The sequence below is a fragment of the Astatotilapia calliptera genome, chromosome 23 (assembly GCF_964374335.1).
Source record: "Astatotilapia calliptera chromosome 23, fAstCal68.1, whole genome shotgun sequence".
Taxonomy (NCBI): domain Eukaryota; kingdom Metazoa; phylum Chordata; class Actinopteri; order Cichliformes; family Cichlidae; genus Astatotilapia; species Astatotilapia calliptera.
Window position 1 is genome coordinate 7,964,307 of NC_137443.1, and position 13,483 is coordinate 7,977,789.

The 13,483-nt window shown below is 42.1% G+C and overlaps 2 protein-coding genes across 3 annotated transcripts; both read right to left on the reverse strand.

The window, feature by feature from the left end:
- Nucleotides 1–636: 636 nt before the first annotated feature.
- On the reverse strand, nucleotides 637–5,489 carry LOC113016898 (uncharacterized). Of its 2 annotated transcripts, XM_080297371.1 has the most exons (4): nucleotides 5,044–5,313; nucleotides 4,540–4,874; nucleotides 2,734–2,899; nucleotides 637–769 (listed from the first exon to the last, which is right to left on the reverse strand). In XM_080297371.1, the coding sequence occupies exons 2-3, from the start codon at nucleotides 4,800–4,802 to the stop codon at nucleotides 2,740–2,742; spliced, it is 423 nt and encodes a 140-aa protein (XP_080153497.1). In that variant the 5' UTR covers nucleotides 4,803–4,874; nucleotides 5,044–5,313; the 3' UTR covers nucleotides 637–769; nucleotides 2,734–2,739. The 2 variants fall into 2 exon arrangements, with proteins under 2 accessions (XP_080153497.1, XP_080153496.1); XM_080297370.1 differs by lacking the exon at nucleotides 637–769 and having other exon boundaries at nucleotides 2,118–2,899; nucleotides 5,044–5,489.
- A 3,353-nt stretch (nucleotides 5,490–8,842) lies between these two features.
- On the reverse strand, nucleotides 8,843–11,893 carry LOC145424240 (uncharacterized). Its single transcript, XM_080297373.1, has 2 exons — nucleotides 11,191–11,893; nucleotides 8,843–9,256 (listed from the first exon to the last, which is right to left on the reverse strand). The coding sequence occupies exons 1-2, from the start codon at nucleotides 11,502–11,504 to the stop codon at nucleotides 9,013–9,015; spliced, it is 558 nt and encodes a 185-aa protein (XP_080153499.1). The 5' UTR covers nucleotides 11,505–11,893; the 3' UTR covers nucleotides 8,843–9,012.
- Nucleotides 11,894–13,483: the final 1,590 nt, after the last annotated feature.

Below are 13,483 nucleotides of genomic sequence, written 5' to 3' on the forward strand. Positions count from 1 at the left end.
ACAAAAATATCTAACCTCTCTGCTATACATCATAAATTCTTGCATTGTGGAATTATTCTGTTATTACTGGTAATAGACTGGTAATAACGCCCGTTTTGCTATGCAAACAGCGTATCCACAAAGAGAGACATGCAGAACTCTACAAATTCCTGCTACCAGTTTCACTTTGTTCTTCAACAGTTGGTGGCAGTAATGTCTCAACAGGCAGTGTAGATAAGCGTTTTGAAAAGAAACACATGGAGATTTGTCACATCACGCAGGCTTATAGCTTATCCAGCTATAAAAGAGCACAAGTTCACTGAGGGGCCAAAATGTCTTAAATGAATTATTGTACACCGTATAAATGCAGTGCTGCACTCTGTCTAACAGACACACAGACATACTTTCATACAGTAAACAGTGCCATCTTCTGGAAATACTATATAACACTTAATTAGCTTTATTAAGCATTTCACAATGACAAGTGGTGCAAAACCGCTGATACATGGTCAGTTGCTTCCATTAGATGTAAAAAGAAAACAAAAGAAAGGCACATTCAAACAGCAAGATGTGTGAGCGATGCAGAAAGGAAGTATAAAAACTCATCGAGGGGACTCCTCACTATCCTGAGAGCAGTGTGGTACCCTGGAGGAGTCCTCTGGTAGTGTTGTCCCTCCCTCAGACCAGATGCAGAGTGGGACAGCTATGACACTGACTCTTCAGGGTCTCTGGGAGAAGTCTGACGCTGCTCAGCTTATGGCCACAGAAACCTGGCAGAACCTCAGTGTGTCTAAAATTAAATCAGAAGGGGTGGGGGTTGGGTGGGTGGGGGTACAGAAATAGAAGTCTGGTTCCAGTATTTTGTCCTCATTTTCTTACTTTTTTTTGGTGCATCAGAGACAGGGTTTCGCTGAGCATGCATGTCTCTATCTGGCTGCAGAACTCTCTTGTAATTGCAAACACTCATGCAGGAGTTGCACAGTACAACCTCTTTTTTTGACTGCAGCTGGAATAAATGAGGCTCAAGGATTTTTTTCAGAATTAATGGTTTTCAGCCCTAGTTTCCAACTAATCTGCCCCTTTCAGTCCCAACCTTTTGTCTAGTGGCTCTTCCTTTCCCTCTGTTCCACTTTTCCTAACCTCTCTCCATTAAGCAAACAGGACAATAATAAAATGAATATCTACAGTGATTTAGTGCAGACCCATAGCACCAGCCTGCCCACACACACCGCTGCTGTCGCCATGTTCACCCACTACTCGATGGGCACTTAGCATTCTGAGCTACTCTGACAGACCAAAGGGAATCATTAAGGCCTCAGTCAACACCCACTTGTCTGTGGCCCATTAGGATACAAAGTGAGCGTGTGTGTATGTGTGTGTGTTAGGGAGCGTACCTTTCATCTTCAGCCACAGGACCCATGATATTTTCTAGGCTTTTTTCCTGAATTTCATGAGCCACAATGACCTAATAAACACACAATCTCCATTACCAAATCTATTTCTTCTTGGCAACAATCACATATTTCCTGTCTCTCTATCCACTAAACACACACATAGCATATACCTTAGGATAGCACTGGCAGAGGCTCCACACAGTCCCAGCGCACACCATAGTGACACCCAGAACGCACAAAGTAGCAAAAACATGTGGCCGCTCCTGCATCATGATGAAGAGGCCAACTGCCAAGACACACAGGCCGGCCACTATCAGTCCATAACGATATGGTTTCCCCTCTACCATCGCACTGCTGCCTTGTCTCAAAGCGAGGCACCTGTCACGCAGAAAGGAAAAATTCTGTCTGGTACAGTTTCAGGGCTTGAAGGTGAGGGTGGAGAAAACTCAGTTAGAGTTCCACTCTGCTGCTTATTACAGCCTGCAGACAGCCTGCCCAGGTCGGGTATACAATTGCAGGTGTGTACTTGTACCTGGTAAGTCACCTTGCCTCAAGCTGCTGGCAAAATGAGTCTCACAGCTCTGCTTGGGAACAGAGTTGAGTCTACATTTATGTTTGCTTGGATTAGAAATGATTTTAAATATGTAGACATTTACATTCTTTGCCTTTCTGGCATTAATTTCTTTTTAAAATAAACAATCTCTCATTTATAAGTGCAACACCACTCGCAGGGAGCCTCGTGGCTAATAATTCACTCACATTTATAGTGAAATCACAACAGTATAAACAAAGCTGAGTGATGAACAACACTTCCCTGTTAAGGTTCTGCTGCTGTTTGGTAAGGCACTTTGCTTTGAAATATTCTACAGATACAAAGAGGAGCTGTGCAGCCGTGAGAAGGGGGGGAAAAGAAAGTTATTACGTGTGGAGAAGAGTGCCATGCAGCCACAGTAGTAGGTCACATAAATTCATGCAGGCCAATAAAATCCATCCATGAACTTGGTTGTAAAAGTTGAGCCTACAACATGTTGGTCTCAAGAAAGCCCCCCCCCCCCCCCCCCTTAGTACAAAGAGTAAAAGCAGTTGTAGTAATCATTTCAATTTCTTTCACAATCAGTCAGAACACACATAGTTATTAGACAAAAAGGCCAAACTGGGGCCCAGTCTGTAAAAATATTAAGTTGTTAACCAGCTGCAGTCTGTCGCTGTTTTTTGTCTTATGTTTGGGATCAGCGTGTCTGTGCTAAGGCACCTAAACGTCCCGCTGCAACGAGTTCACTGATAGCACCGGCTGTTCTTTCAAAGTCCTTGTGGAGAACCGCGGACACAAAAGGCACTGACATGAATTTAGCATGTCCACCTGAGCTTAAAGCTGTTCATTGCGCTCCTGGCTTTTCATCACTGCGTCGTAGGATGGAGGCGGCTCCATGGTCCACGGCGGAGGGGTGGACGGCATGGTGGGTTCAGGCTCTGGTGACCTGTTGACAGTGTCCGCCGACATCTCGCGACGTATTCTGTCCAATCTCCTAAATACATGGAGAAAGAGAGCCAATGAGAAGTTATCAAAAATAAATTAATTGAAAGCTCTGTGGTCGACTCTTACTTCACTTTTCACTTCAAATGCTTTTAGTGGGTTACATTTGATCTCCTTTCACACTTTCACACTCCACAGCTGCTTCTTATCTCACTGCTTTTCCAGCAATGTGTTTCAACTACAGGTGTTCGCTTCCTTTTGGGAAACACATTATGTAGATAACATTACTGCACGTAGAACCCCGAATTCTTTAATCCCTCAGACAGTACGCTGTCACAATGAAGCGTTACTTTGCGTTTAGAAATACTTATCAGTCTGAGTTTTGTCAGTGTCTGGGGGGAGAAAAGGCCCTGATGATGAAAACTCTGCTCTTGCCATCTCTCTTCCACAGACAAAGACCAGACTGTATCTTGTTTAAATTTGCAAGCTATCATAGATTACTGCAGACAGTGCCAAGGGGAGTCATTTCTCCACATTTACATGTTTGCTGTTTTCTCCATGACCTACTTCTACAATCAGCACATAATCAGAGAATCTGTTGCTTTCCAGTTCTTGGCATGTCAGACTGCACACTAAAACTAACACAAAGAGATCTGTTCAACAAAAAGACACTTGGATGGTGTGTTTGTGTATTGTTTGGAAGTGTGCTCATTTGTCACCAGCAACAGAGAAAGGGAAGTCTGAATAGCGACAGGATTACAGAAAAAGAGAGTTTTTCTCTTTCCTGAGATAATGTTGCTCCCTTTTAGCAAAGTTTTTACAATCCACCGAATCCCCTTTAGTGCCATCATTAGGCCCATTTGTGGTTCTGAGATAAAAATCTCGACAAAGACTGGACAGATTAGCACATAAATTGATACACACACGCTTCTCGTTATCAGCAGAGCTGAATCATTTGCCCAACTCTGGCTTATCAAGTTCCTGCAAAAACTAATGACAGCACTGTTATTTAAGATGGTCAACATGTTACACATACCTGCTGACTAAAAGCATGATGAGCATGTTTGCATGCTGACGTTGACACTCAGCACAGCCTTACTGAGCTGCTACAACTGTAGATTTCTAGTATTGTTGACTTATGATGCTGTCACAAGTTGCCATGTTTTTTAATCTTCGTTAGAAATATCAAATATTTTACACTCGACAAACAAAAGCATGTCTTGTGTTCTTTGCTGTCCTTATTTCTAATTTATCATCACAAATGGAACTTGTATTGAAAACCACTGCTCCAGGATATCCCTCACACTTTTTTTTTGTTTTGTTTTGTTTTTTTAAAGGTAGTTTATAAAAGAGACTGGAAATACCCTTCCGAATATGATCAGGGATGGACTGTAAAGTGCTGAGTGGACAGTAGTAAAAACCTAACGACATGGGACCTGTAAAGAGGTGGAGGGGAGCTCCCCCAGACCGAGCAGATCTGCGGGCTTCACTGTACAATTATGTTATTGTTAGAGCGTAGTATCTTTGTTTGTTTGGGGGTTTTTTTCTGGGGGGGCGGGGGGGGGGGGGGTTGTTTGTTTGTTTGTTTGTGTGTATTGCTAAATTAAAGTACCTTTTTAAAAAAGAAAGAAAAAAAAATATTACAACACCACAAAAACTGTGAGCTTCTGTCTCTTTCAGCTCTGTAGGTACCTTTGTATTGCCAGAGCCTGCTGTGGGCTGAAGCGTGTGCCTGTCCGTGGGTGCAGCAGAAAGTGTCCAGGCACAGCAATCTGAAGATTCTTCATGGCCATGCAGAGTCCACTGACCAGCAGACCTATGCCCCCCAATCCCAGGAGCAGCCCAAGTCCAAAGAGCAGGCCTGGCGGCTGGACCCCTCCACCAAGGGCCATGACCGCCCCAGCAGTCATCATCAGCACGCCCAGACAAAGCAGCGTGCCATGGTGGACCGACATCTCCAGAGCTTCTGCGTTAAGGTGTTTACTTCTTCCAGCTACAGCTGTACCTTCACCTCAACCACAACCTGTCTGAGGGGAGAGAAACAAAAAGGCTAAGATGCAAGACTACAAAAGAGAAACTACACAGATGCAACATTACAAAATGAAAGCGACTTGAAGAGGAAAAACCGGATTGCGTGCAACATGTAAATGATCTCTCGTGCGTTCTCGTTGTGATAAACATCGATCCCCTCTCTACCTGATAGGAAGTCGCGGTGAGAAGATGTTCAGCTAATGCGTGGACTGAAAGTGTGACCATCACTCTTCTCCTTGCCATCAACTTTAACACGTGTGCCTGTTTCCCGATCTGTGAATAAAATGTGGGGAAAGCAGTCCGTCCGGTTCAGTCCGTATATCCTGAGAATCCGCGGCGCCTCTCTCATGATGTGCTCCTCTGCGTCTCTGCTTTATTCCCTCCCGGAAGAAGCATATCCGTTTTTGTTTTTTGGAGGGGAACGATTACGATACCGAAAATCTGTTGGATAGCAGCTGATGTCGCATGCTTGAAGAATACTGTGTGGCTTTCATCTGGCCCCAGCAACAGCAGCAGCAGCAGCAGGGACGTGCGCTGTGAGGAAGTGTGTGTTTTTTCCCTCCTCACTAGGAAGGGTTTCGGTGACGAGGAATGGAGGGCAGGGCGTCCACTGGGTCTGAACATTGTCACTTAGCCTATGTTTGGTAAAGCTGTTTTGCACAGAGAGAGAGAGAGAGACAGTTATAGCCCTCTCTTATACACGGGGCGATAAACTCTGCGTAAAGCAAGATATATAGGGTAGGCTATTAAGCCGAGCTGAAGAAGCGCCTGGTGGGGAGCAGGATGATCACAGCCTACAAATGAAATACAGGCTGATAGTGGAGGAAACGACTGGCTTATTATTAATGATTGATTCGGAAAAAACTGAAAATGCAGCTCCGTGACGCACGACTGCGTTAGTAATCGCTCCATTACTGATCATTATCTTTGATCTAACTTGTTACCTAAAGCACAAGTCTTAAACAAGGGTGTCAAACATGCAGTCCAGGGGCCAGAAACTACCCGCCCAAGTAGACCAATTTGGCCTACTTGATGCCTGGAAACAGGGGCTTTAATGATATGGGGAGAAAGTAGGTAGGTCAGACTACCCAGGATGATGGCAAGAGGGGCCCCTGCAAGCCTGTAATAAAAGTTTGTTTTTATTTTTCTTTCTTCTTCTTTTTTGTATTATTATTTATAAATGGTTAGGGTCATAATTAAATTCCCTGAATAAATCAGTTGGGTGACTGAACTTTGATTCCAAACAGATTAAATGGAAGTCTCAGTGCAACAGAAACGGTGAGAGCCAAATGATGCAGCACTGTGTGAGTAAAAGTTGCTCTAAGCAATCACTGGTATTGATAGTGGTCTCAGCTGAAAGCTCAGCAACATCAAGCTGCATTAAGATTTATTGAAAGTTAGACCAGTGGCTCTCAGCCAGTATGCTGTGATGTAAACAGGGCATTTTGGGGAAGCCAGTGTGTTTCAGGCTGATAACACTGTTTCCTGATTAAAAGATTAAAAACATTCATTTTGATAGTTTTAGTGAAACCCCATCAGACAACACATCAACATACATTTATATGCTCGTCTGCTGCTATTTTTTCTGATCTGTTCTCTATCAAATGTATCAATCACACAAAAAAGTCTGCAAATTGCATTTATAAATGCAGTATTTTGGAAACACGCTTATACTTGCCAAAAAATGCTAAATGCTTTATTTTCAGTTATTACACGGCAGTGTGGCAGTACAGCCTTAAATCCTGTCATCTTTCCTGGTTAATGAGACAATCAAACATCTGAGACTGTCAGCTTTTTTGTTTTTATTAAACAAAGTTGAAATCACACTCTCACAGAGACTGAAATCAATGCACAGTTCTCTCTTGAGTTGCCTTTTCCAAGCGCATAGCAGATACATGCATATTCAGAGCTAAACAAACAGTTCCAAACTACACGGGGAGACAACCATGATCCTGTGACTCATGTAAGCTGAAGCCAGCTGTTCCGTTTGAGAGGTGCTCATATGTCACTGTAGTTTATAATATAATAAACTGTGAAGAATAAATGACGAGCAGTCTGATACGCGGCAGATGACCAAGAACAGAAAAAAAATCCAGGGCTTTTTTTTTTTTTTTAAATTTTACGATAGAATGAAAACGAACTTGGAGAGACAAAAGACACAAACATAATCATGATTAACACCATAGTTTTGTCTAGTTTACTATCTTTGATTGATATGTTATAAACACAGAAGGGTACTTTTCTGCTTCCGAGTTTGAACTGTTCTGAAAAGTCTTTCTTGCTCAAAGTCTCCTTTCCCTAACTTCCTTGTTTAACTTTTATTCTATTTAAAAAACTAAAAGCATATAAAGGCATTTGGGGTTGATCCATTCCTCAAATCTTTAAAGTTGTAGATTTCAGACAGCACCTGAATGTCACATGCTTAAAGAGAAATATGTTTAAGGCCTCTAATAGTTGATTTCCATGTTGCACTGTATTACAACAACAGTAGTCATGTTAAAATGTTTTAAAAATGCGAACGCACAAAGGGATCCTACTAATGACAGCAACTGTGAGGGCACAATAGGTCATTTTGTAACCCTTGAAACTCATGCAGCATTGCCAGTGAGCTGCAGTGGTCTATCAAGCAGTGGAAAAACTCATATGGTTAGATGAGTCATCGTTCCCCTGCCCTCACCGAGCTGATGAGTACATGTGTGGCACATGAACTGAAGGATTGCTATTCCCAGAGAACATCTGCATTGTTTGAAAGCCACAATCCCCATCCCACAGAGGAGGATTATCCAGTTGTCCAGATCAGTTAAACAGAAATTTAAAGAAATGATGAATACAGCATTCCCAGTACTTTGTAGGTTTTCTTTTTCATTAAGTCTCCATGGCGCTTAATGTTTCTGGTGTGGGAAAGCTTAGCATAAAGGCTGGAATTTAAACTAACATGTAGCCTCTCATAAAACCATGACTTTTGTGTACATTTTGACTCAACAAAATGCAATATTGGCACTATTGGGTGAACATGTTGAACAGAGGCAGCCACAACCATGGACGACTGTGCAGCTGCAGACTGCACTCATCCAGGAATGGAGAGCAATTCCTCAGCAAAAGATCCAGACATTTAGGTAGTCCAGGCATAGATGGGTGACTGCCTGCATCACATCCACAGGACCTGGCATTGAATTTCTTGTGTATAAATATATCAGTGTTAGTTTAAAAAGCTTTAATTTGGTCAAATAAAGATGAATTTGGTATCTTATGCATTTAACCAAGACCAGCACAATGGTGCTGTTATTCAGATTTTACTTTGCAGCAACAAGGTCCTGGTTTTGAATCTAGCTGGTGCCTTTCTGTGTGGAGTGTGCATGTTTTTCATGTGCCTCCCTTTGTGAGTTTTCTCCTGGTACTCCGGTTTCCTCCCACAGTCCAAAGACTATGAAAGCATCTTAGCTTAATGTTTCTTTGTGTTAGCCCCACCTCTTGTCCCAAGACCACTGAAATAAGCTCCAGCCTCCAATGATGGATAGAAATTTAACCAAGTGGCAACACCATGGGTTGAAAAATGAAGCCACATGGAAGTTCCTTTAAAGACTACATAAGGCTGGCTCCAAACCTGAGGGGTCCCCATGTTGAAATGCTTGTTGATGAAATATGAGAACATGAGAGGAAAAAGTAAATGTTTTCATCGTGGTAGAGCAGACGGTTTTGATCTTCATCTCTAAATCTCGCCTTTTATCAACTGTACATGTTAAGGCTTAAAGTTGTAATTATTATTGCAGGTGGGGGTGAGCAGATGGCGCTTTGGTGTTTGGCTTCAGCTCTGATAATTCAAGTCACTCCATTGATCTAAATCTCTCTATGAGGTTTTGTGCCTTTTGGAGCATTTTAAGCAAATTATTTGTGCTCGTTGTGCTAAAGTTGAGACTTCAAAATGGGACTTTGCAAACCAGTGTGTGGCATCCCTTCAGCCCCTTTTATATATACTCTCAATGCATTTAACCTTAGCATCATTGCATAATTTAAATTACAGGAAACTTGCAGAAAGCATGCTAAGACCAAGAAAGACCCATGCTTCAAGTGAGTGAAAAAGTTTGTTACTATGAAAAGAAAACTACAGCATAGTCTGAGCAGGATCCCCAGTCATCACACCTCAAAGCTGATCTCCCTTGACTGTCCAAACAAGGGCTCTGATGCCAGGTGTGTGTCTGAGTATGCACGCCGCAGGTGTGTGGAGCTACATGTTGTCTTGATGGCAACCTCATATGGAGGTGGGGGTCCCAGCCATGGAGGAGGATGAGGAGTTGGACTGAAACCACCAGATTCCATAATCATTGGGGGGTAGTCGAAATCTTCACCTCGAGCAGCATGCCTGTGGCGCTCCATCGTCCTACATTCAGAGAAAGTAAGACATCGTGTGAGATCATTCACATGTAACCATAAACTGATATGTATTACCGAATTCTGAGGTATCAGGGGTTGTAGAGATGATATGCAAGACTGTCTCTAGTGCTGCTTCCTGCCAAACAGAGGCCTAATTGTCACATTGACATGTTTAAAGTGATGAAAAGCTTTTTAGTCACCTCTGTAGCCTTGAGTCTTGCACATGTTTATTTCACTAACCGCCTCTAATCAAACAGCAGCAGCAGGTTGGCTGCCTTTGGATCACTAAGGTGCTTATACCTGAGGCATGCTTGATTAAAGAAATAGCATAACTTTCTAAAATAAAGCAATATTTGAAGCTTTGCACAACACGAGTATTCATACTTGGAGAGAGACATCTAAGATCAGAATATTGTCATTTCTGATGTATAAATGTAAACTTAGACACTTAGTTCATCATAAAGACATAAACGGGGAAACTGTTAGTCTGCAGGTAGCACATTTTGCACACACTTTGCATCAACCAACCCCCTTCAAGACACATTTCTCTGTCAGGTTAATTGTAGATCTTTACTTGATGTAGGATTAAATCTTAATAAACAGACAATTGCCTTGAGTTGCCCAACATCATTAACTGTGACTTCCGTGTTCATTTATCAGAGTGCAAACAAGTACTTATACTAATCAGTCAGTAAAGCTACTTCCTTTATCCCCTGGTGGATTGAAAAAGCACGTTCTCCATAGGCCCACCTCAGTTCGAACACAGTTTCTCTTGGGATGTTTTGTGGTGTCTGGCACTGGGGTAGTGGATCATTTGCAACCTGATAATTATGGGTTGGGTTTTTAGTGCTTCTTCTGGCCCATCCTTTGGATGCTTAAATGCATCTATATCTGGGAAGTTGGAGACCAATGCAAGCCTTAGGTCTAGGACTAAGGGAACACTGTCCTGCAACAGTGTGTCACTGTTGCCAGGTGTGCTTGTTCTGCACCTTTTAGGTGGCTGGAAAATGAGGAAATAACACACAAATGAATCAGAGGATTCGGGTTTTCCCACCAAAAACACTGCATTGTAAGGAAATTATCTGTGCAATTCTCAGTGGAAAAACCCATTATATTTATACACAGCCAAGTCATGAGTCAGCATAGCTGTAACCAACATGTATAGTCTTTATAACAGGCAGTAGGGTGTTCTTGTTAAGTCTGTACCTTACACTATAAAGCACCTTGAGGAGAGTGTGTTGTGAAGTGGGGCTATATAAATCTAATAGAATAGCATAGAATTGAATTGAATTGAATTGAATTGAATTGAATTGAATTGAATTGAATTGAATTGAATTGAATTAATCTCCTGGTTCTAAATGTACCTTTAGCTACAGACACCAGTCTGGAGTCTGAGTCTTCTCATCTAAAGAGCCTGAGAACAAATAGTCTGTTTCTTTTAATTTGTAGTCACTTTATTTAGACCATTTTCTATCTTGTCTTTATGGTGTTAAAGTAATCGGGTATTTTGCAAGGTTGTTCACAGTCATCAGTGTGAAAGATGTCATTTCTTTCTCTTTAGATTTATTCAACCTTGTTTGTGCTTTTTGGCTAAAATAAAATTAAAAAACAGTACAAAAAGGGTGTGTCTAGAATAGACGACAATGTACTGTCATTGTATTTAAGCCTCTTTGACATTTAATTGTATAGAAGGATGCCTCTGTCCAAAAAGGACATGGATGACTGGGAAGTGGACAACAAGACAAAGCAGACATTAGCCGTGTAGATAACTGTCTCACGATAAGATCTACTCTTTGGATTAAATAAATGTCTTTTTTCATTTCTTTGTTTGTTTAGAAAACCTGCTATGAATAGTTGGACTCATAATTTCTAGTTTATGGTAACAAGATCAACAAAAGCAGATCTAATAATACGAACTGAGCTTATTTTTCTTTCACCCACCTGGGCAGAAACACTGACTGGGACTCTGGGAACCGATTCCCTGGGGAAGTGAAGTAGGCTTGGCCGGGGTAGTTGGTGTATTCGTACGAATAATGCGGGCACTCTTGGTCGTACTCGCTGTGGTTGTAATTAGCAGCACTTTTGCTGTTCATAGCCCAAAATAACCCAAGGATGAGCATGACCACCCCCAGCACCACACAGCAGAGGGAGAAAGCCTGCAGGCGACTCTGGGATGAAGTCAGGAAGGCTGTGGACCCCCCAGTCACAATGAGGAAGGCTCCGGTGAAGATTGCTCCATGATGCAGGGAAGGCATCCTTCTCCAGGACTGTTAACTGTTTCAGAGGTTACTGTGTGGCTGTGACCGGCTGGTTAGTGTCACTCACACATAAACAGACTCACAAAGTGTGTTCCCCATGCGCTCTGACACTGACCAGGCATCCAAAAAATTTACTCCACAGTTCCAGAAATCCTGTGACATGGAATTCCTCCTAATTTTTACTCTTTTGATCCCGTCATTTCCATCTCCATTACTGATAAAATACTCCTGATCATTCACCATGTGTGTTGGTTCTTGCTTTGTTGGTCTCCAGCAGCGGAAAAGTCCTAAAAGTGACAGTTTGTTGAAAAATAAAGAGAAATAAAATGTCGACTGCTTTGAGGCGCATCAAGCTAATGTTGAGTAGCTGTGTGTTTATCATCAAGGCAGATGGACGAGAGAGCGGCCGAGCCCATTAAGAAATCTTTACTGGCGCCCCACCCTCCCTCTGTCTAATGTGTCTGAAGGCTGAAGGGTACCACTTTAGCCCTGTGTGTGTGTGTGTGTGTGTGTGTGTGTGTGTGTGTGTGTGTGTGTGTGTGTGTGTGTGTGTGTGTGTGTGTGTGTGTGTGTGTGTTTCAGAGAGAAAGAGAGTAAGAGGGAGAGAGAGAGAGTGCCAAAACCACTTCTCTAAACATAAATGGACGTACTGGATGTAAAATAGACACAAGTTCAGTCCTATATCCTGTAACAATAATATGTTTTCCACATTATGAAACAATCCACATCACAGCAGCAGATCGTGAACAAGTTAGAGTGACATATAAAGGATGCTTCCTTTTAAAAAAAATTACTTGGAAGAGGATTTTCCATTTTTGCTTACCACATAGTTTGATGAAAAACACCTACTGAATTTGTTACAGGGTTAATTACTGACCAATGTAAACTTAATAATGGACACATTATTAAGTACACCTTGCTGGCACCATGTTTGACCCCCTTTTGCTTTAAGAGTAAATTTAGTTCTTTATGGCAAAGGTGCTGGAAACATTCCAGAGATTTTAACCGATGTTGACATGACAGCATCGCACAGCTGCTCCAGATTTGTTGGCTGCACATCCATGATGGGAATCTCCTGTTCCACCACATCCCAAAAGTGCTCTATTGGATTGAGATCTGGTGACAGTGGAGGCCACTTGACGAGACTGAACTTATTGTTGTGTTCCAGAAATCATTTTTGAAATGACTTGGGATTTGTTACATGATATGTTATCCTGCTGGAAGTAGCCATCAGAGGATGGGGACACTGTGGCCATTAAAGGATGGCAACAATACTCAGACAGGCTGTGGTGTACAGATGATGCTCAGTTTATACTAAGGGGCTCAAGATAATGCCCTAATCATTAAACCATTACCTCCAGCCCAAAACAATGATACAATGCTGCATGGATTCATGCTTTTATGTCATTTATGCCAAATTCTCACCATACCATCTGAATGAAAGCAGCAGAAATCAAGACTCATTAGAGCAGGCAGCATCTTTCTAAACTTATGTAATGCAGTTTTGGTGTACCTGAATTGCAGCCTCAATTTACCATTCTTAGCTGACAGGAGTGGCACCTGGTGTGGTCTTATACTGCAGTCCATCTGCTTTAAGGTTCGATGTGGATGTAAAGTGCATTCAGAGATGCTCTGCTGCATATCATTGTTGTAACGAGTGGTAATTTGAGTTATTGTTGCCTGACTATCAACTTGAAGCAGTCTGGCCATAGTCCTTTGACGTCTGATATAAACAAGCCATTTTCACCTGGACCTTTAGGTTGTTGTTATGGACTGAGACCTGTCAATCTGGTATTATATTGTAGGAGGTATTTGTCAGGAGCAGATGAGGTTCAGATGAGGTTAGGGCGCTCAGATCAGAAATGACAATAGAAGCTACTTGATTTGCCTTTATGAAGACATCCCAGTCATTTGCACCAATGCATCCTAAAACTTAACGTGATGATAGATTTAGTCATAGTCTGTCTAAAAGTTGG